This window comes from Sylvia atricapilla, chromosome 1 (genome assembly GCF_009819655.1).
Source record: "Sylvia atricapilla isolate bSylAtr1 chromosome 1, bSylAtr1.pri, whole genome shotgun sequence".
In the NCBI taxonomy this organism is placed as follows: Eukaryota; Metazoa; Chordata; class Aves; order Passeriformes; family Sylviidae; genus Sylvia; species Sylvia atricapilla.
Genome location: NC_089140.1, coordinates 24,911,288 through 24,935,162, shown reverse-complemented (window position 1 = coordinate 24,935,162; position 23,875 = coordinate 24,911,288). Strand labels below are relative to the sequence as shown.

General features: G+C 40.4%; 1 protein-coding gene across 7 annotated transcripts in view; it reads right to left on the bottom strand.

The window, feature by feature from the left end:
• DYNC1I1 (dynein cytoplasmic 1 intermediate chain 1) overlaps positions 1-23,875 on the bottom strand; it is a 186,267-nt gene that overhangs the window by 44,966 nt on the left and 117,426 nt on the right. For all 7 annotated transcript variants that reach the window (XM_066317643.1, XM_066317678.1, XM_066317652.1 and 4 more), the window contains 2 exons: positions 23,078-23,203; positions 2,890-3,036 (listed from right to left, as the gene is read on the bottom strand). In XM_066317643.1, the coding sequence (XP_066173740.1) occupies positions 2,890-3,036; positions 23,078-23,203 (273 nt within the window). The remainder of the gene's footprint in view (positions 1-2,889; positions 3,037-23,077; positions 23,204-23,875) is intronic.

The window sequence follows — 23,875 nt, the reverse complement described above, 5'->3', positions numbered from 1 at the left end:
ATAGTAACTTGTGCTTGGAGGCAACCTGTACACACCAGTAAGTCACAAGGTCCATTTGATAGTAATTTTTTTCTTTTTCTCAAGATTGTCAGGCACCTAGTTTCTCCCAGATCATCAAATGGACCCCAATTGGTCCCTCACATGTGTCTCACACTATTACTAGACCTTCTTGCTGCTTAGTGTCAGCTAATATCCCCAGTGCTAAACATGATTACTGCATACTGATGTGTGAAATAAGCATAGACCTATTTTTGTCATGGGCTTTTGACCTCTAGTAGTTCCAAGCAGACAGAGTGGGTGGGAGGAAGCTACAGCAAGCAGTGGAATATCTAGAATATTTAGTAGGGGGGAAAGAGTGAGCCATGTCTTTCCAGCAGCACCTCAGTGTGTCAGGCCTGGCTTTAATCAGGGCTACCAGCCATCAATTTCATGCACAATAAAACTCATGGCAGAAATGAAAAGATGTGAGGAAAGCAGACAAAAAGGACAACCAACTGTATGTAACAGAAAGTCTAAACAGGCTCCTTCCTTTCAAAGGGTTGCTGCCAGATTGCTTTTATTTATCTTGGAAATGAAATCATCATGCAAAAAGGTTTTGTCTTAATTAAAATTTCCTGTTGTCCTAAGTGCAGATGTGTGGTGGGTGTGAAAGGAAATTAGTGAGTAAGCTGTGGGTAGAATTCTCTTTCCTGGTGAATCCAGGCAGTAATCAGTGATACTAAATTTCAGGAAGGTTTAAGTCAGGGAAAATAACACAATCTATCTGTTTCAAATAAACAAAGCAAGAGAAAGAAAAGAGAAAAATCCTTTTTTTTCACATACAGCAGGAGTTCAAATTAAAAAAAGACTATTCAGCTCACGTATCTAGCAGTACAAAAAGTAAGATCGCTAATGTAGTGTTGTCTTAATTTAATTCTTTTTCCTTGGCAGCAAAGATTCAAGCCAGCCTTTTGCAACCAAGACTTCATTTACAATTTATGTAAGTAATTCCTATGTATGAATATAAAGTAAGCAATTCTCATTGTAAAATCTGAGCACTCTTTAAAACATCATGCTTCCTCATGTTAGACTGTGTAAACACTTACTTATGCCACTCCATGACAGCACATAAAGTGCCCATCCACAACTGAAAGTAATTTATTTGTATTTTTCAAAAGAAAAACATTACATATTGTTCTATTGCAATAATAAAACTGCTTTAATATATAATTCCAGGAGGTACAATTTTGCCTTAAATGATTTTTGCGTGTAAACAAATTACTTCCCATTAATCTTTGCTTTTCCACTAGATTTTGAGTCCCAGTTGTTCAATTTTCAGTGACAGTCAGCTTCCTGCCACTAGTTTTCTGGTCTGCTACATCTCTAAATTGCAGTTCCAGGAGAGACTGTTTCTTTTCATGCAGATTGAACAACATTACTGGCAACAAAATGAGCAAAAACATTAGGGAAATGAAAAGCAATGTTGAAGTTGCAACCCATGGCACAGATCATTAGATAATTACATCAACATTCATGATAGTGGAAATTTACAGAACAATATTTGTATTGCCTGGCCCCACTAAGCATGTCTGTGCACACCTGTAATTTTTAATATAAGAGACTTGCAATCATAATACTGGCCCCATACTGAATCTTTAGTAGTAATTCACATGGCATGGCTTCTGGAGCTGTCTTTTTAACTCCAGGAATTATATTGTCACAGTCAACTGAAAGCTGAACCTTGATCTGCAAATTCCAAACATTAGACTCACAGAACTGTAAAAGCTGGAGCTGGAAAAGTACTATCACTTTGTCTGATCCTTCATTCTGCTAGAACAAGATTATTATCTTCTCTCTCAGAGTGCTTTGTCGAGTTCAGTTCCTTATGTTACAGAAAATCTGTGGTTTTCTGCACACTTGTATCATACTTTTGCATTTTTCTCCTCCTTTCTACTTTCCACTCAGGAATTACCCTAAGCCCACTCCCAGGATGAGCTATTTCACCTTCCATCTCTCCTGAAGAGTCTGCCCAAGCCCAGACTCTGGAGGGGCAGAGCTCAAGAATGCACAAGATGTTTGTGCAGGGTGGACTGGATGTCAGTGCCATAGCAGAGTGAGGACACTTTAGCAGGCAACCCAGGCTTGTCTCTTCCTCCAGCACAATATGAGTACCTTGTGGTGTAAGAGACTGGCCTATCACAGACATCATCCTTGTATCACAGACAGAGTCTCTTCTTTCTCAGGCATTTTGTGTTACTGCTCTGCCCATTTATCTTCCATCACTACAGCCCACTGCCACCATCATTATCTGCAAGTACCTGTGTGTGTCAGCAAAATGCTCTCCTGCATCATTCTGTTGAAGCAAACTCTCCCTCAGTTTTCAGACTCAGCCCTGTGGCCCTGTCTGGAGCAGATGACCACGGCAGGTCCATTAGGAAACAGAAGCAAATAGCCCCAATCCTTCCAAGGGCACCAGTGTCTACTCACAGTAATCCACTATGAGACCCTCAAAGGTGTCTGATCTGGTTCAAAGGAGAAATTTGCATATACCAAGACAACAATAATGCCTCGAATTGCCTGCCACACTGGACTGAGAGACATACAGCCTCCACAGTGGCCTGCCTCTCTTTACAATGGCAGCAAGAATTACACCGCCACAGAGGTGCCTCACTCAAGTGTTGTACTCAATCCTGCCTTCTTCCTTGGAAAGCAGAATAATGTCCTGACTTGACTGATGATTAAGCACTTACAAGAGGTGGTTGTTCATGCCTCATATCTACTTTTTCCCCTTCAAGGGCCACACTTCTGTTTGTATCTGTGTGGCAACCAGCACTGTAAACACAACTAGGCAGCTGCCTTTCCCTGGTGACCATCTCCTCTAAGGAAAAGAGGAGGTGATTTTATCCTTACCGTGTGAGCAGCAGCAGATAAGGGAGTTCTCTGAACCGGAGTGCGCCTGTGGCTGCGATTATCCCACAGGACAATTTGGCCAGAGTACGTTCCACCGACCACCAGGTTCGGGTGAAAGCGGGCAAAACAGACCGACATCACGGAGGACTGGAGGAAAAGAGGTAGAGAAGAGAGGGGTTACAATGGTCAGCCATCTTCAATTCTCTCTCTAGGGAAGCATACTGTAATCAGCATTTTGCATTTTAGGAATCACCGTATGAACTTTATTCATACTCCTTGCACGCCCGCCAGAAATTCCACTAAAGCCAACAGGACACATGCAAAGAACTAATTTTGATCCTAAAATGTGTTGTTTCATTGGTCTTAGGGAAAATAAAGGATGAGTCTGAGCATGATGCTAAAAACCTGAGATAACTTCTCCATGACAGTGATGATAAAGTGCTTAATTTTATTTCCAGAAGAGAGAACTTCAACTAACCAGATGCCAACAACTGAACAGAGAATGGCATCCTAGCCCATGATATCCCATCAGAGAGTGGATGGGAGAAACTCTTAACCTGTTTCTCCTCTAACTTTTAACTCAGGCAGCTTGAGGCAAGTCTGTGAAAGACTCTCTGAAGTTCACCTCTAGGTGTGCTGTCTTGAGAGGATCAGCTGACAAACTGTGTCTCACTGCTGGATCTAAGACGGATTCCTCTACTACCAAGGTCTTCTAAGAACAAAGGGAACCTCACTTTACACTGTTTAAGCAGAACTGAGTTTTTCCTCATCCTAATGGCAGCTAGTTATCTTTGTATATTTTGTTTAGCTGGGGATGCTTAGGAGCCAGACTGGTGTGATTGGTACCCTGGCTACCTGGTAGAGTGCCCCCCACGCCAGAGTGGAGATTGTTATCTAACCCAACTACCACTTTTCAGTGTCTTTAAAATACATTTGATGGTTGAAGTCCTCAAGGGAACAGTCTCCAAACTTTCAAGCTACAGCCAAGAGCAAGAAGCAATAACTCCTTCAGGTCTTCCATGCTATTCTTAAAGAATGATTTCCCATTTTTATGTTATGTCTTTGTTTTATGAAAGTCTTTTTTTATATTTTAATGAATGGATATTTTGAAGTGTTGGTAATCCTATCTGGGAACACACTTTACTCAATGACAAAGGGTTAACTAAATTACCACATTTCATTTGCATAAAAAGTATGGCAGACATTTATGTAAACTTTGTTGAATTAGGAACATTGGAGCTGCCAAGCTGAACTAGACTCAGTGTCTACCTAGGTAATGGCCCTGTCTCTGGGAGAAGTGGATGGGCTGTAAAACCTTTGACATGGGCAGATGTGTTGCCTCCTTTTCTTACTGCTCCTCATGATGATTTCTATTGGTGAAAGACTGATCTGAACTCACAAGAGACTTGAAACCCCTTCTGATAGGGCTAGAATTAATTACGCTAACTCTTGATGCCTATAACTAGGTTAGAATAACTAGTAAGAATATAGCAATAACTAGTAAGAATAAAGCAAAATGGGAAGTTTAAACAGTCTTTACAGAATTTGTGTGGCTGCCTGATATCAATTGTTTAAAGCCAGATTTATGCTAAGTGAACTTGATAGACATACAGCATACAGCAGTATATTTAATACTGGGATTTTTGATCTAATAAGATAATCAAGACAATGAAAAAGGCTGCCATTACTTTTTTTCTTCCCCACTTTCTCTGGATCCTCATGGCTCCATGGTTCACTTGACATCTTTATACCTTCCCCTCTTGACTAATGCTTCTGCATGCATTTCTCTGATGCTATATAGTCTAGCACCTAATGACTAGATGACTAGTGTACATAAATGCCTATTTTAGTCCATATCTAAGTGCTTGAACTCAGCAATTCCATTATGGTCAGTCACAGCAATGTGAGGTAGCTTCCAAACACCATTTCCAAAGGACCTAGCTTTACAGGAAAGAAACTCCATCCCTAAGGAACAGGATGTAGGTACTATTAAGAGGGTTTTAAAACTCAGCTACACTGCAGCTGCAATCCAGTTTCCACAGATTCCCCCCTCCCCACTTTATAATTAAAACGACCCTACAGCACATGTTCTACATTTTATCTCTTTGTTTAATGGCTTCGTGAGTTGTTTTAATCAACCCTTCTCATTCCTTATAACTAAGCTGAGAGATATTCTTACATGAAGTGAAATAGCCAGATGATTTTAAAATAGTACAGCTCCACCACTATGTACATCCCACAGCAGCTACAGGCTCCACATGTATTTTAAGAAACCCCAATTCAAACAGTCATTCCACAACAAAGTTCCCAAGTTTGTCCCAAACAAACTTGGGAGACTCTGAAGCAGGGCAAAGAAGCCAAGTGGACAGTGTATTTTTAAAAGTTCTGCTTTCATGGTTAGCATGTTTTTGCATTTAGAATGCCAGAATACAGTTGAATGGTCAGGATATAAAATGCTAAAGTGTGTTTTTCATAATGTTCAAAAATAACCTACAGACATGACACGGGCTTGAGCTCTCTGCACTGCTTCTAGTTTTACATCTTGCTCCAAAGCAGCTTGCAGTCTTCAAAAGGTGAAATGTTCACAACCTTTTAATTATGTCAGCATTATTTTTCTATCCAATGAAAAATTCTGTCAAATATTAGAATTTAACAATTTAGGGATTCCATTCCATAGTACTTAATTTAGTGATTATTTTGTTAAAATTAATGGCAGTACTCAGATGAGTAAGGGCTGTAAGATCAAGCCCATTCATTTAACAACTTGAAAAGCATTCATTTCTTAGTCTTAATGGGAGAGAGTGGCTGACAGGTCTCCAGTCTGTCTGAACAGCTCTGTGCTCAAGGACAGCAGCAGAAACCATTCCCTCTAAGCCTCTTCTGCCCCTAGGCTGCCTCTTGTTTGCCTGTTCAAGTAGTCTTGCTCCTCTGAAACAGCTTTGCCACTGACTTCAAAGGGGGAGGAACCAGCACATGGCCAGGTTTTTTAAATAACAGCATATCCTTGGTTGCACTGCTACCACACCCTTCTAGGGAAATCTCATGGCACTTTCCAATAGCAATGGTAAAGCTTCCCAGTTTTTCAGTTAGGGATATTTTATACTGTAGGTGCTTAGTTGCCTGTTGCAGAGGACAAAAGCAGCTAGTTTCACAGTATATGGCAACAGCACATAAATAAATGTAAGAGGAATCATGTCAGAAGGCAATTCCACAGGGAGTTTTAGTGTTCACAGTAGAAAAGCATTTAAGGCTAGGAGATTCCCAGATTTGTATTTCTATGGGTGCCACAAAGCATCTGTCTGAGCATATGTTTGGACCCACAGGAGACAGGCAAAATCCTAGTGTCTGGTCATCTGCAATTTCTCTGAATTGCACTGTGCAGTGAATCACTTCAGTATTTACTTCAGCTTAACGCTCAGGTGTTTTCTCCCTCTATGCAAATACAGTCTACTGGATTTTGCTTTTTCTGTCTCTCCTTAGCTTTCTCAGTGGCCTTACTAAAGTATTTCTGGTGCTTCTGGAGTGGTGATCTTCCATCCAGATGTTGTACTCTTAGAGGGGCCACAATGCTGGTGCTGCTGCCTCATCCCGTGGGCATGCTCTGCCTCACTGCAGAGGTGAGCAGATACCTCACAGGGCCAGAGGAGCAAGCCTGAGTTCATTCCATGCTGGAGCACTGCCCAAGCATAAGAGAGAGCTCAGGCTGGTAAACTTGGGGATTTTGCCTGGCAAAACAGGCGATCCTGGTTCTCAAATGCTAAAGCTTCTGCTCCCAGCTGCTCCAAGAACCACGCTGAAAACATAATTAAGAAACAAAACATAAGATATCCATGCTCTTGTTGCAGCAAAGAGAGGACTGGGCCTCACAAACAGAAGTGTTGTCCAGCCCTTGGAGAGGTCTGCAGTTGTGGGGAGGAAGGCAGCAGCCCTTGCCCCCTGCCTAGGTGGGGGGCTCAGCTCACCTCAGCCCTTAGGCAAACGCACTGTGGAACCACCTCTGCCTCTGTGCTCTTTCCCCTCCCTTCCTCCCCACTAATGCACTGATCCAGACAGGCCCCCAGCCCTCCTCAAGTGGCTGGCAAAGCTGGTTTTTATTTTAGAAGCTTAATACAGGCCAGATTTGGATTAATGATGGCATATCCCGTCAACCACAGGTACACGTGCTTGGGACAGACAGTCATTTAGCTTCTCCCTACTGGGAAGCCTGACCTCAGTACCCACATCTGATGTGTGTAAGGCCCTGGAGACTCGGCTGTCTCTGCTCATGTCCATACGCTCGGATGGCACTCTGCCCAGCCACCAGTCAAACAAGTTCACAAAGACCTGGGTGCTAAATAATAATAACTCTCAATAGGCAGTGACTACTGCCTTCAGCCAGACCTCTTCTGCAGGAAACCACCCCCGGAGCCAGCATTGCCATACTGGTGCCATATGCCTACGCCTGACACCAGATGTATCTCAAAAACAATACTTTGTCAGTGGGAAGAAGCAATCCAAGGAGTTCACAGGGATTTCTAGGCTCCAGAAGACCAGGTTATATTGCAGCAGGCTCTCAGGAAGCTCCTGGGTGGATTTTCTAGCTGAGCACATGCATGTGAAAAAGCACTACCATCAGTGGCATGCTGCTGTGGGTCACTGACACAGAAAACTGTAGGCAATGAAATGAAATAAACTGCAGCTGAGATCATAGAATCACAAAATATGCTGAGTTGAAAGGGACCCATCAGGATCATTGAGTCCAACTCCTGCATAGGACCCATTAAGAATCACCATGTGATGGGAACCTTACCTAGTATTTCTTGAACTCTGTCAGACTTGATGCTGTAACACTTTCCTGGGGAAGGTTGTTCTAGTGCTCAACCACCCTCTGAGTGAAAAACATTCTCTTGATATCCAATATAAATCGCTTCTGATACAGCTACATGCCATTTCTTTGAGTCCTGTCACCGGTCATCACAGAGAAGAGATCAGTACCTGTCACTCCCCTACCCCTGATGATGAAGTTGTAACTGCAGTGAGGTCTCCCCTCAGTCTCCTCCAGGCTGAACAGACCAAGTGAACTCAGGCACTCCTCACACAGCTTCCCCTCCAGGCCTTTCACCATCTTTGTTGCCCTCCTTTGCACATTCTCTAACAGTTTAATGTCTTTTCTATATTGTGGCACCCAAATCTGCACACACCATTCAAGGTGAGGCCGCCCCAGTGCAGAGCAGAGAGGACAATCCCCTCCCTTGCCCAGCTGGCCATGCTGTGCCTGATGTCCCCAGGACATGGCTGGCCCTCTAGCTGAAGTGGCACATCCTTTTCCATGCTTGAGGGACTGAAAGCAAAAGGACAAAGCTGTGGTACTGCTCCTGAGCTAAAACCAGGAAAAGGTGCCATACTCATAATCCTTCATCCATAGGAACTGAAGGACAGGGACTGAACCACTGATCCCTTATGTCAGAGGAAGACCTATCCTGAAGAATAAATAAATAAAGAGGAAGGCCAGAAGTACACATGCAACTTATTCATAACCTTTTGTTCTCAGTCCTGCTCATCAAGAGCAGCATTTACAGAGTCTAAGCACTCACAGTCGCTCTGAGAGCTGCCCAGCCTTCTGACTAGGCAATCAGGAGACCATTTCATTCCTGCATTGCTATACACACACATATCTGGCCCCTGACATCATAGGGATGTCATACTTCAACTGCAAATGTGGATTAAAACCATCATCTAGAAATAAAACAGCAACTGAATTATTAAATAAAGCCCTTTTATTGTGACCAGTCATGGACTGAGAATAATCATGGGAAGTACTAGTATCTGATCTGAACACTCTCTCTGGTTTAGGGACCTTTCTATGGTTTTGCACCACAAAAGCTGTGAAGTATCTTGAAAGAGGCAACTTTAGGGTGACTTTGCTCTGGCTACCGAGATAGCTGATATTGTACACTGAAACAGAGCCTGTGTTTCTTCCAAGAGTTCTATTTATTTTTAGCACCTGCTATTGTGAATTTGGACATTTCTGCATTTCACATAACTGTCTAAGTATAATTAGTAGCAATAAGAAAACAGCAGAGAGAATCGCAACAGAATTACAGCTGGTTTTGAAATTAAATTTTAAAAGGAAGTTAAAACATTATTTATGTGTACAAAAACCTTAATCAAAGAGGTAACCTCTTAATTCTAAAAGCTTCAAATTCCAAGACTTCTGTACTGCTCCCCTCCAACTGTCTTCCTATTAAACTGTGAAATAACATCTGAAAGATTTTGTGCTAGAGATTATTTGCGGTACCATACAAAATTTGTCTCGACTAAAAATAAAATAAAAGCAGTTGACATCCTTCACATATTAAAAAAAATAAATAAAACCAAACAAACACTTCTTCAAACCAAATGTCAGAACTCTGTTTAATTAAAAAAAGGAAGTTTATACTTGGTTATAGTGTGTGTCGACATCTACCCCTTTGATTTACAGGAGTACGGACGGGAAAGAACAGATTGCTTTATTCAAGAGAAAGAAAGGAGGGAGGGGGCCCAGTGTGACAGGAAAGAGTGTAGGCTGTATTAACTTCAGCACTTGTTAAAACATGAAGGATTAATGGTAGAAAGGGAGGGAAGAATTGTGAATGTCTCCAGTTTAGGATCTTCAAAAATGTTTGGGGATTCTAAGAATGTCTCACCAGACCACATGAAAGCTGTACAGAGAGACTCAGCCACACGACTGCTCTAAATCCAAGGCTGGTATTGCTCCACTTATACCATCAAACCAATGGAGCTGAAATGCAGCCACAAATTAAATTTATTTTTATTGAAAAAGTACTAGATCCTTAAAAATAAGGAAAAGAGTATGTCAGAAAATGCAGCCTTTCTTAGCTGAGTTAACAGGGTAGGTAGCTCTGACATCTAACCTCAGTGCTGACATCCGAGTATTGCAGTAGAATCAGAGCACTCTGCCCAAGTCTGCAGAAAGGCAATATCCAGCCTTATGACTTCATTTTAAATAGAGCAGAAAGCTGGAGCTTTCTGCTTTCATCTCTGTAACTGCAGGTTCAGCCCATGTAACTACAAGAGAAAAATAATCAGGAAAAAAGTCCACGAGCTGCCTTTGCAAAAGGGACTCTACACTTCAGCCCTTCTGCAAAGTGCATTTGCTGTTATTATTAATTCAGCAGTGTCATGGTGACTTGGAAAAGCAGCAAAACTGCTTGCTGTATTGCAAATGCAGATAATCCTAATACTTCTCAAATTTAATACAGGGAGATCCTGTGTGCCTTTATCCATGACCAAACAATCGATTTAGTGACCCTGAATTACTGCACACACATGCAAGCCTGAGAATAACAGTCTTTGCTGAGCATCATACTGTCTTTGTTAGACTGACAATGAGATGATTAAAGCCTGGAGAAATAAGGAGTAATTTCATAACAACAGCACATCAAAATAAGGTTTTCTTTCGACCCAACTACTGAGATGCTAAGTACCCAAGTATGTTTGTTTTCTCTGATTAGGACCTGGCTGCTTATCAGATCTCAGGGTCAAACAATTAATGTGCATGTGCTTGCATGTTGGAGAAGCAAGCACTTCCTTGGTTTGTCCATTTTATTTAGGTTATGATACTCTGCAGTTAATAATGAACACTCTTAATTATTTTGATTAAATTATTGACAAGCTTGAAGTGATGGGGCTACACCACCCTTTCAGGCCTGGAGCCTGAAGGCATGTGTCTGTGGGTGGAGCACAGAGACCTTCTGCCATCCCTGCTCATTCCACAGGCTGCCCACAATTTGGAGCAGATGGTAGGTGTCAGCTTGAGCATGGCAGTCTGGCATGCAGATTGCATGCAGCAGGGCTCACTGCTTTCAGCTCAGCATTAGCCAAAGGCTTCTGGACCAGAGCTGCTGTACATGTAGGGTCATGGTGTCACTGCCTGCCACTACTGCTATCTATAGCTGCAAGTTTTGCGGCACAGAGACTACTTTGTTATGATGGGTTTGTAACAAAATCCCTACTAAAGCATCTCAGTCAGATGAAGGCCTCTAGAATTAAGCAAGTGATAGCATTACCTGAAAAATTTACTTGGTGCAATGGTTAGAAATGCCAGATAAGCATCTTACGTTAAGCACTGCAAATGAAATCAGATCTAGAGAGGCACTTACTCAAAACATCATGCAAACCGCAGCCTTCTGTAAGTGTTGAGGTTAGCCAACTCCTAAAAAATCTCTGAAGGTGAAGCCACTTCTATCTAAGTAATTACCTGATGAACCTGGCTGTGAGAGACCAATCCAGGAATTTTAGTCACCCTTCCTGAATTACTTCTGCCTATTATTTCTCTGATATTATCTGCTATACAACATAGGTGTAGACTTGGCAGACAGCCCCATGCTCATGAAGTGCCCCAGCCATTTGTCTCAAGACTTAAGCTTCTAAATGCTGCACACTTCTTCAGGCAGAATCTCCTTCCTGCTGGAACCAGGACCAGGCCTCAGGAGTGAGGCTTAGGAGGTGGCAACACCTATCCAGAGGTGTTGCCATCTAACACTGTGCAAAAGTAGAAGAGATCCCCCAGAGACTGAGGTTAGGCTGAGATTTTGGTGTCCTGGACTCTTCTCCTCACAGTGAAATAACAACAGATAATCACTTGTTGGCAAGTTCTGGAAATACCAGAGTCAGGCTTTGGAGAGCCCACAGAAACAGCAAATTCCAGATCTGGAGAACAGGAATAGAAACACAAGTTATTCTCATGCTGTGGTGATGGTTTTGTGGTTTCTATGGCAGCAGTTCCTCAAACCAATGCATTTGATCAACTGAACTATGTGAAGCCACAGATGAATTAGAAACCAGTCCAGATGCTGCAAGAACAAATATCTACAACTCAGCCTGTGAAGCTGGCTGTACTAGTCACAGTTGTTTGTAAGAGAGTCACAGATAAAACTCAAGTGTAGCACTGAGTCCAAACCCCTACAAGAAATGCAAAGGCCATGAGAACTGAGGCACAGTTAGAAGACTGAACATATTAAACCAAAAACACTTGAAAGCCCCAGATGAGTAAAGAACTTAGTTAAGTCCATTTTTTTCTCAGAAGTCCATGAACTTAATTGTAATTAATTCTAAGTTCTCCATTATTTTAATGACTCAAAAGTCTGCTTACAGCCAAGCAAATTGGTAAGTGCTTTCCTAAACAAGCAATTTTAAAATTCAGGCATTCTAAAAGCAAATTACCTCCATTCTGTGAGTAAAGGACACCTGGAGGTTCAGATGGTCCTGGGAAAACTCTGTAGACTTAGAGACAGTCTCAACCCAGCAGATTTCCACATCAATATTAGAGACAGGGAGGGGAAGATGAGTGTGAAGTGTCAGAGAGAGACTCACTGCATTGCCAATGTTGAGAGGCACATGTAGAGATTGTGTAGTCCAAGCCCTTGGTCAGAGCAGGATCAGCTGGAGCAGATTGTTGACAACCGTGTGTAGCTGCATTTTGATTGTCTCCATGGATGGAGACCCCATCACCAGCTCAGGCTGAGCTTCTCATCAATCAACACCCACAAGCCCTTCCCCTCAGGGCTGCTCTCAATTCCTTCTCAGTCCAGCCTGTATTTGTGCTTGGCATTGCCTCTCCCCAGGTGCAGGACCTTGCACTTGGCCTTTTTGAACTTCAGGAGACTCACATGACCCACCTCTGAAGCCCATGAAGGTCTCTCTGGATGGCATCCCTTCCCTCCAGTGTGTCAGCTTAGCCACAGAGCTGGGTGTGGTCAGTGAACACGCTGAGGGGGCTCTCAATCCCACTGTCCACGTTGCTGACAAAGATATTAAACAGTGCTTGTCCCAAGCCTGACACCTGGGGACAACATTTGTCACTGGTCACCCCTTGGACAATTACCCATTGACCACAACTCTTGGAGTGCAACCATCCAGCCAATTCCTTACTCACTGAGGTTCCACCCATCAAACCCTTGTCTCTTGAGTTCAGAGACAAGGATGTTGTGCAGGACAATGTGAAATGCTCTGCATGAGTCCAGGTAGATGATGTCAGTCATATGAAGACAAATAGGCTTTCATATTTGCCCAAATCCATCACTTTCACTGATGTAACTTTTATACGCAGTGTCACTATGTAATTGCAAATAACTGAAAATTAATTTAACATGGCACATAGATATGGAGATTGAGAGAATGAGAGGCACAAATAAACAGCCATCTAGTAGAAACACAGAAGATACCACAGGCAAGTCTGTATTTAAGAATGAGAAACATGAGTTGCTTTCACACTGTTCATGTCTCCTACAGTAAATTACTGTAGAAATTCTAGTATCAGTAGCCTGACTCTGCACCCATAGAGCATTAGGAAGCAGCTAAGATCACAGAGGAATAAATGAAACTCATTATGGACAATTTTTAATTCCCCTTTCTCCAAACAAACCTCAGTTTTCTGAAATTTCATATCCTGCTTTCATCACCTGCAAGGCTATGCTGCTTGGTTTCTACAATTTTTTTTCCATATGTAGTCTTCTAGAGGAGGAAGGATTGAGATAAGTGTTTTCCAGTCGCAGGGTGAAAGCTTTAGTAACACTATATCAGCATGGTTATGCCATCTTACAGTTGCTGACTCCTGGAGTATCAGAGGACCACCTCTTGCTCAAAAACCAGCATACCTGGGCCATTCACTCACACCAGTGATGAGACGTCTCATAATGCATCTTTATCCTGCCAGGAAGAATGGATTTATCCCAGAAAACTCATGTCAGTAGTTCTGCACAACTCCAGTCCAGATTTGACTTAGTCTATTTATTTACAGATGTAAACATGAGATAGCAAATGTTAAGCATGTTTTTCTCTCCATGAAATGACTGGTGATTTAGAATATGTTCATGAACAATATGGAACTGAAGTGGCATTGATATTTTTCTTAGCTACAAAAATACTAAACGGTGTTATAAGAGCAATCAAATGAATTAATCACAGGTGCTAATGCACTCTGGCACATTTTGCTGTAGAGCTAATGAAAACACTCTGATCTCTCCAATATGACAAACTGTTAAAAGCATACTGCCTCTTGTATGTAGGACATTTGCTTGTCATTTTATGCTAAAATAAATGTACTTTACCTTTTCTTTCTCTTTGCCCCATGGGAAACATCTTCCAAGGATAATATCAGTATCTCAGCCATGTGGCACATGCTTCTGCTTTCTCTTTGTGGGAAGCCAGGAGTGTTAATCATCATTAAATCAATGTTGTCCATATACAAAAGTTCTTTTTAAGGAAGTACTTGTCAGTCATCCAGCCATGGGGGCAGAGGGCAGAAAACTGTTGATTTTAGACTTAAGGCAGTGGACAGTTGTATCCTGGGCTGTAATGATGGATTCCTTGGTTTCTGGGGCCTTTTACAGCAATTTAGAAGAGTAACTGTTTTATATTTTGTGCCAGGTAACACAAAAAGAGGCTTCACTCCTCACATAGAGCTCCCACAGAGACAAAAATCATGAGGTGAAATAATTTTCTTGAATTTGGACCAAATGTACTCTTCATTACAAGTAGTTTACACTGAGAACAGTTACATAACCCAAACAGAAAAGTCATGCCTATGGCTTTTTATCCATCATTTGCAGTGCAGCTAGGGAATTGCATGGTATTTTACATCCTTTATGGAAGAAAATACAGTGGAAGGATCTCAGTTACTTAATGATTTCACATCTGATCCTGCATTTCTTGTTCACCTAAAACCCTTTCAGCACTGTGAGTTTCAAATATAACAAAAATATATAAAATGTAATGTTCATATCAAAAAACGAAAATTGGGTTCTTTTTTCCCTTCCTTCCTTTTTACACTAGGGTATGTTGAAATGTAACCAATCAACAACTTCTAAATGATAAAACAACCCCAGGAACAATTGCAGGATTTGGTGATTTTTTTTTCTCTGCAGTTTTGGGACAGTGTGACAAATCTGCATTTTTTTATCAACAGAGATTTTGAAAATTCTGGGTTGAACAAATAATGTCATGTGTTTGTAAGTATCAATAATCTAAGCCATCTGCAAAGGAATGGTTTTGCAAAGGCATCTCTTTCAGGACACTGTGGATTTTGTCACTGCTTGAGGTTTTGGCAAACCATCAATATCACTATAATTTTCTCTCATGAAATATAGTTTTTGACTGAGATTTTTTTTTCCCCTTAGCCAGCTAAAGTTTAAAAATATTGCATGTCTAACTCGGCAAATTCAAAAGTTAGGCTTTCTCCAAATTGCATATTAGATGCCACTAATTCAGAAAGGTATAATGCAAGCTATCAGTGAAATAAAGAAACTTAAAAAAATAAAAATTGAATGCTCACTGTATCAAATAGCCAACATATTCTTTATATTCGGTCTGAAAGGAAGACTACAGAACTTTAGGAAGAGAAACAGCATCTTTAAATATGGGTTCATTACAAATCTCAATTTTCACACTTGCAAAAAGCACAATGCTATTTCTAGTAGTGACTGTATCGTTGAAGTGTATGACATCTAACCCCTCCATAAAAGGCTTAGGTGCGAGAACCATCTGAAATTTTCTATCCAAGACAAGAAAAGTTGTCACTTCCTAATTACTTGATTCATAATTGAAATCTCAGTTTCAAGTGAGGAAGACGATCTGGGTTAAGCCTTGCTCTAAGCAAAGGAGCATTCTGCTGCTAGCAGATTTTGTATGTATAAACACAGTCCTCAAATAATTCAGAATGTTAATTACTAAGAGGGGAAGTACCTTCTGTATTAGCAGTCATTTCACAGACTGACAAGGTATACAACTATTTTGTTATACAAATTGGCTTTGATGGGTGTGTTGCTCTTGAGGGTTCTGTACAAGACACCAAGAGAGCCAAGTCATAATGGAAAAATCAGCTTTGTTAAGGGTTTGTAAAGATGCATTTAAAACCCAAGGGAAGATATGCAACTTTGTGACATCCCTTTAGTCTAAATAATGATGCATATTTGCTCTCTAACCTTGCCTGGAAAAAGGTTCCCTTCTCCCACTCTTGTTATGAAAAGGATAATGATTCGAGTTTTGTGGAAATAAGTCAGATTTATAAGATTTTAGCACTGAAAGGTGAAGGCTATGTGGAAAACATTGCACACTTCATTTTGAACTGCAGATGCTATATTCCATGCTAACAGTGGTGGCATTTCAGCAGTAAAGCAAGACTGGTGATTTCAGGCCTGGCTAAGACATTGTGGCACCCGAGCCAGAATATACATTTTCACATTTTCAATGCCTTTTCTGTACTTCCCCAGCAATGTCTTTGCCAGAAGACAGGAGACTCCATCACTTGTATATGTGGTCCTCTTTGTACCCCCTCTACAAATCTGCTGCATGCAGGACTCTCCTCTCACCTAAGACACCAAAAATCATTTTCCAAGAAATACACTTAGCCTTCAGATGTGTCAGTGTAACTTTTACTGACTGACACACAATCTCTCCACAAGTATTGGGGCACTAATCTTAGGCCAAGTGATAGTTATTTTTAATCAACAAAGGCTAGAAGTGATGTAGCCTCCAATGGGAGGAGCAAAAACCACAACTGATATCAGCAGAGAACAGAGAAAATAATCTAAAACAAAAGCCTAAAAGACAAGACACAGGCTTTTGCTTACTGACATCTTTATAGCACAAACTGTGCTCTGTATTTCCACATTCCAAACAGAAACATGACAGAGGACAAAAGTTTTGAAATAGGAACAGAGTAAGTATGTCCTTCTATCACAAGCTGTAGCTGAAACTCTTCTCCCCTAGTCATGTTGTTAGAATTAGAACTTCCCCCAAACTGTAATTCAAAATTGCACAAACTGTGCATCTGCATTAATTGTTACAGTGTGCAGGTAACCATAGGCACAAATGCAAAAGCAACAGAGTGTCCCAGAGAAAAGGCATGGAAGAACTTTACACAGCTCCACAAAGATCATCCTACCAGTGATGCACAGCAGGAAACAAAACTGAAATGAAAACGGCCCCTTTATCTCTGAAGAAGCCCTCCTTGGCATGAATGACAAAATTTGGTATGTGTCACAAAAGCCAGCAACAAATTTGGGACCCTGGGTGCTGAGGTATTCCCACTATGACAGCTCTATCAGTATCTCCACAGGCAGGCATTCAGAAGCCCATTTACCAGTGAAGTACTGTGAAAAAAGGCAGAATCTGATTCATGTTTAGGATCACAGGGTCATGGGGAAACTCAGGTTGGAAAAAAATTTCCCTTCCAAAGAAGGGATTTGTGGGGTTTTTTTGGAAAATTTGCAGTCAGCTCAGAACCACATATCTTCTCTGACATTTACAGCCCATTAAAGACTGATCAGAGGTACCCTCTCTCACTAGAAACTGAGGAATGAGATAAGTCAGCTCTGGAATTGGACCTGCTGGATTATTGGATTTATTTTACTTAGGAAAGTTTGTGTAGCTTAGAGAGAGCTCAGGGTCTTTAATTTCTTTTATGTCTGTGAAGAACTGAATCCTTGCTTGAAACTTAGTGCTAACAAGGTGAGGAAGTTTTCGTGGAAAAGTACCATTATAACTACAAGAGAAAATTTTCTTCATTTTTTAACGTGTTCCAACCATACTTTCTGGACTTTCCTAAACTTCTTGTAGTATTGCTTTTTTTTAGAAGCTCTGGAGGGACTGAGCTCTAGTCTGGCTTCCACAGAGAAGGAAACTCAAGGACAAGAGGAAAAGGAGGATATTAGTCATTCAGGCTTTTACCTCAGCCTGTTCCCCACACAAGTCTTGTGGATTTGGGCGCTCAGCACCTTTAGAAGGCAGGCTGCTGGAGCAAAAGGCACATCTGAAGGAATTCATGTTGATTTTGAAAGAGCAGACAACAACAAAGGAACCAAATCAGGAAAAAAATAAGGCAACTCTGGCCAATATCAGCCACTAAATATAGCCTTTCACTTACCTCAATGCATCTAATTCTAAGATATGCATTTATGACTCCATCCATTTAGTTGAAAAGGGAAAGACCACACCAGGATAAGCAATGAAGAGTGGTCAAACACATAACTTAATGGCAGTGTATGGAAGCCACTACAAAAAAGCTAGGGGAGAATGAAACATTTTGTGGTGCAGCTGAGTAGCTGATTTCTGTACCCAATCCACCAATATTTTCCAAGCATGGACAGCTTTTCTTGAAATTAAAATAGAAAACACAAATCCCCTTTCCCACAAAAAAACTGACAGTTTAGTAAAAAGATGGAGCTAACCAAGTAAATCTGACTGCATGGCATTTTAGGAAAAGGACAGAAATAGCTGCAGCTATTGAAAGTGATATACTGCTGAAATATTTTTGTGATTATGCTAAAAGTCGATCTGACTCCTTGAAAGAACTCTTAAATGGTTACTGGTTCCTCAAATAAAAGCTACTTCATATGTGCTCTCCTTCTTTAAAAATACCCTGAATGTAGTTGCTTCTAAGTGTCAGATCTGGACTTCCCACTGCCCTTTTGAGACCTTTGGAAAAGACATAGCTGGCAAAGAGGAAATTAGTAGATCAGGAAATAATCCATAATAAATCAAGAGAAAGTCAGTGCAGTAATTTTTTGTTTCTGTTATCGTTAGATTTGGTGTAGTAAAGCAGAATTCTTTACTTTCCAATAACAATCCAGAGTCCTCCAAATCAGAAAGTAACATTCAATTTGGTTTATTTGCATGAAACTAATATCTTGAGCTGTCTTCCTCCTCCACCCCTCCTCTCCTGAAATGATGGATATTTAAGGCTGAGATCCAGATACCTCAACCAACTTTAATAACCCCTCTTCAGTTCCAGAAGAAAGGAAATGGTTTGTAATACCCTCAAGTCCCTTAGATACAGGGATTATTTCTTTTCCTTGTGCCTTCTGTCTCTGCAGATCAGCTCTAACCCAAAAGCTATGGATCTGATAGAAGAGCAATGCTGTACACATGCTAACAGGCCCTGCTGAAAGAAGCAGTATAAAGCTCAGACTATTATCTACTAGCCCACCTACTGCAAACTCTTGAGTTCTCATTTGCCTCACATGACCAGATATATTGCTGCAAAGTTACAGGTACTTCTTCAGATCACTCTGGCTTAGAAAGCTTAGATCTGACCACCAAGAAACAGAAAAATCATCAGGGGCAGAGATGATGACTAGTACAAATAATCCTCATAATGAATGGGTAATGTAGGTTTTTATTTGTATGTTCAGGGAAAAAAACCACATTAAGAACATAAAAGCACTTTCTGAAAAAGAAATATTGAGAAATATGGTTGCTGCTACTCTATCAGTCAATGGTACAGGAATGTTCACATACAAGGCCACCCTGTGCATTGCAGAAATCAATATAGGATTGAGCACATGTTGAGTCAGACCATCAATAACTGTTAAATATGATTTTGGTTTTTGTCACCCCCACCTAAACACAAAGCAGCAATAGCTGAGAGAAGCAGCGTGAACTACTGCTTAAAATTCTCCCTACTAAACCAAAGGAGAGTCAATGTGATTTCCATGTTGTTGCTGGAATTCATTCCATCTCTGGATACTGCCAAACCAACCCAACTAGGGATGACTCATCTGCATGGTTTCATAAAGAACTTCTGAATGCATGTGTCTTGCCTTTGGAATGCTCTGGATTAAACCAAGAGTATGTGATGCCCCAGCATGGGGGAAGAGGACATCCCTGACTCTTCCCTACAAAGATATTCCCAGTCTGCATTCTGCAGTATTAACTGCATGTTCAATTTATTTCTCACTACCTAAAGAAAGCATTGAGCATTCATTCCTTTGGCAAATGATATCACCCTCCCATTCCAGTTTTGCTTCTGAGACAACAATTTTTGCTTGCACAGGAAAACAAATGAACAAATTGCACAATCCCTCATTCTTCCCTGTTTTCTATGTCTAACCTTGTGGTAAAGAGATGTATGATGAGCTGCAGAAGAAAAAATCTGGGAGTCATAGCTAAAATATTGTCAGCACATAAAGCAGAAATATAAAAACCCAAAGAAGGGCAAAAATAAAACACATAGAACAAAAAATATTCCATAGGAGGTGAGAGTAGAAGCCATCAGGACTATTTTAGAAAGCATCTGACAGAGCACATGGCAGTACACATGAATTAATCAGTAAGCATGTCTACTTGCCTGTCATTTTTCCTTTAATGAATATTAACTAAAATTCAACCCAGTATTTGTAGCACAACACATTGTAGAGCTATGAAATTTACTACTACTTAAATTGTATTGCTGAGACAACAACTTAATGTGACTTTAGATTGGGTAAGAATTTCATATTTACAGAATACACCACCCCTCAGATTTGAGGACTGAAATCAAATGTTTTGCTGACTAGAGTTAGGCAAAACAATCCTTGCCAGTAGATTTGTACATCATTGTCTGTCACGGCTGGTAGAGAACTTGGTTCTGGCAACTTTCAGCACTTCACATTTCCCTACGTAAGATTAAAAACAGTCTCAGAAAGAGGTAAAGAAAATGAAGAAATCCCATGGTACGCATCTGGATAATGTATCAGGAAAGACAGGAAAACATTAAAGGTTCTAGCTTCAAGAATTTACCGAAAGAGCACAGTTGGTATCTGAAGTTCTCCCTGTTCCAGTCCAGCCAGCTCTTTAGCTGTCCAGAGATGCTTCACAGATCTATCTCTATTGATGTTAGCAGAACTCCTGAGGTGAAATTTCTTACAAGTTTCTCAGAAATGCCTTCATAAACCTATTTATTGATTTGACTTCTCAGATGTGGCTTGCAAAAGCTCATTGACAGTAACACCTGAAATGAATTTCTACTTCCTTGCGTCTAGCTCTCTGAAACTCAAAAATTGAAAGGGAAAAGGTATATTAGTCAGCATCTTGTAGGATTTACTGAGACTAGTTTTTATAGAAGGTCTTTGGGAAGCAAAATAGAAGCCTATTGGGGAAATACACTCCAAGTTCTGTGTTTGCCATATCTGGGTAACCTAGCCTTAACAGTAAGGTGTGTGTATGTCTGAAGCTGTTGGGCCGGACTGTTGTAAGGTCATGCATTTGGTGAAACAAAATTGGGCCTCTCTCTCAGAAGGCCTAGAGAAAAAAACTGAATTGGGACTGAGTAAGGGAATGTTTCTCTAGCAAAATGGTAATATAAATGATATGGGGCTGACTAATTATATAGTTAGTTTCCACTGACAGAATAACATGATGATCTATAGAATTGAAATCCAGACTATGAGCTAAGATGCTACTCTTTTCCTATTTTCCATCTGAGTCAGTTACAACAAAACCTGTGTTCAAGAGACCAAGTTGCATACTTTTTGCTTCTCCATTTAATCACATGTGGGTATCCCCATCTGATCTGAAGATATGCAAAAGATACGCCACATCAAAAGCCCTAAAATGGTGGTTCAAAGACAGATCCAAATCATAATGGACTTATAACGCAAATTATCTATGGTCAGTTTGAAAATAAAATAAATATTCCCCATGGGCAGAACTGATGTTCTTTAGCTGAAAAATAGTGAATCCAGGATACTTGTGCAAGCACAGTGTCCTATGTGTTTCTCAATTCACAGGTTTTAAGGTTCCAGTTCTAAAAGGGAGCACATCCAACAATGTCCTCACATTAGACAGAAGCTCAGCCATGCCAAATCCCTGGCCACCACTTTGTCCTATGTGTGTTTTTCTAAAGGAGAGTGTAGCCTGTCTCATTGCTTTCAATGCAGTAAGTCATATCTCTTCTGTTTAAGTGTATCTAGATAGAACTTTAATGGAACAAATTACTAGGTCTTGAGTCAATCTTCCTCTGCGTATGCAGGAGGGCTACCCTGAATCTGGTCATTATCTTGCAAAATCAATGGAATTTAAGGATTACCCCTCCTAGAAATGCCATCTCTCCTCTTGGAAATTTTGTTCAAAACATTAAGCTGCATGTATACCATAGAAAAATCTGAACATGGCATCTGAGCTAAAACCTTAAACTGTCTGAGAAAACACATTGTCTGCCAAATATGATATCCAGGAAAATACAAGTCCTCATTTCAAAGGTAATACACACACATATGTATATGTATATGTATATAAATCTGTATGGCATATTTTCAGGCCTAAACTCTTTGTGAAGTTGTTTTTCAGTATGGCAAATTAGAAAAATATGCCCAGAATTAAAGGTTACTTAATCAGGTTGAAGCAGCAACTTCAATTCCAGCAACTCCCTCCCACTATGTTACATCTGATAATGTACCCAAGTCCAAACATAAACTTAGTTCAAAAAGATGTTTGGTCCTCAAATGTAAAATGACACTTAGCTTACACAATTAGCCAGGTAATACATATCCTTCCAAGAGAAGCAATTTTTACCACAGAATTATCTGCATTTTACTAATCTCTGATTGTTAAGTTTTACTTGCTGAAACTTTTCCATATGGCTTTTTGAATACCACTGTCCTGTATTTAATTACCACAGAGGAATATTAATGAAGAGGTTTGAAATTTGGCCCCAGCCCTGTTCCAGTTTGGATAGTTTGATGGAGATAGAGCCAGTGAGCTGAACACTTCTGTCAATATGAGGCTGTGCCATTTCACACACTAAAGTGGCAAAAGAGGAGTAAACAGACATACAGAAATGAAACACTCCACTATTTTTGAATTGTCCATAAACTTCTAAGCCAGCATAATTGTAAAGCAGCACTGAGTGAAGTGACCTAAAGTGACCACTGACCTTTGCTGACCTAAAGGACACTCAAACTGACTGACCAAAAGGAATTGGTGGAGTAGTTATTGAAATTGCCACCATTTTGATCAAGCTGGAAGTCAGACACATGTCCAAAAATGCAAAGTTTACTACTCAATTTTACAGGCAAACCATGATATTGAGCAGAACCAAGGCAAGGGTAGGCAGCTTGAGTGCAGAGGATGCAAGGAAGTTAACGTGGGTGGGAAAGCATGTGTTACTGCCTGCATGAGGAAGTGGTACACCACAGTTACTCCATAAGTGCGAGGGATTTATGAACTAAATCTCCTAGGGACTGTTTTAAATAGACAAAGAATGACATGCAGCCCTGACAGGCTTTTGTTTGAGAAGGCTGCTTGTCTTCTAAAAACACTGGACTGTCACTTGTACTTTTACTAAAATTGCCTATTTTTAACCTTAACCTTTTCCTATAAACAGTGGGGAGATGCAACATGTAATAAATTGTTTTGTCTAGCATAAAATCAATCACTTCCTCAGCCTTACCTGACAATGGAACACATATTCTGGTGTGGTTTTCTTGAACTTCATGTTCCACACCAAGGCTACCCCATCAGGCTCATGTGGAGCATCTTCATTATTGTTATAAGATGCAACCATCAATTCAGGGTACTAGAAAGGAAGAGAAAAGGCAAGTGAAATAACATGGATGATGAAAAACCTACATGAAATCGTATCAGACAGAAATACTCTACACTAAATGTGCAATATCTGGTTTTAATTAAAATACATGCTACTTCAATCATATTATTCTGCTTCACTTTGGTTTTGCATTTTACTCATCCCTAACATCCTTAAAGCCCCTGATACTTGCTCTCTATCAGTTATTCTCAAATATCACAAAGGCAATGCTATTTTCTGCAGGTAATTTTGAAGAAAAGACAGCTAGCAAAATATTTATAAAGGGAATGAAAAGAAAGGAAGAGGAAAAATTTGAAAGCTTGAATAATTTTAGTGTATCTGCTTAAACATCTCTTCGGGGCAAACTGCTGCCTTAATTGATTTTGATAACAAAACACTTTGACCATAGGGTTGACTTGCTTTCCTTCTGAAATTCACATTTTTTCCAGCATTTCTGAAAATTATTCTTTCTTATTTCATTATGCACTCTTATTCACTTATGCAGAGAATCAACTTGAAAGCTCTTCTTGATGATTCAAATGGCAAACAAAACATTTTCTTCGTGGAAGCTCAATTTTGCAAGATGCTGAGGCCATCTTGTAGAGCACAGGGTGACCTTGAATTCCACTGACTCAGTAAGATTGATGCAATAAGCACTCTAAA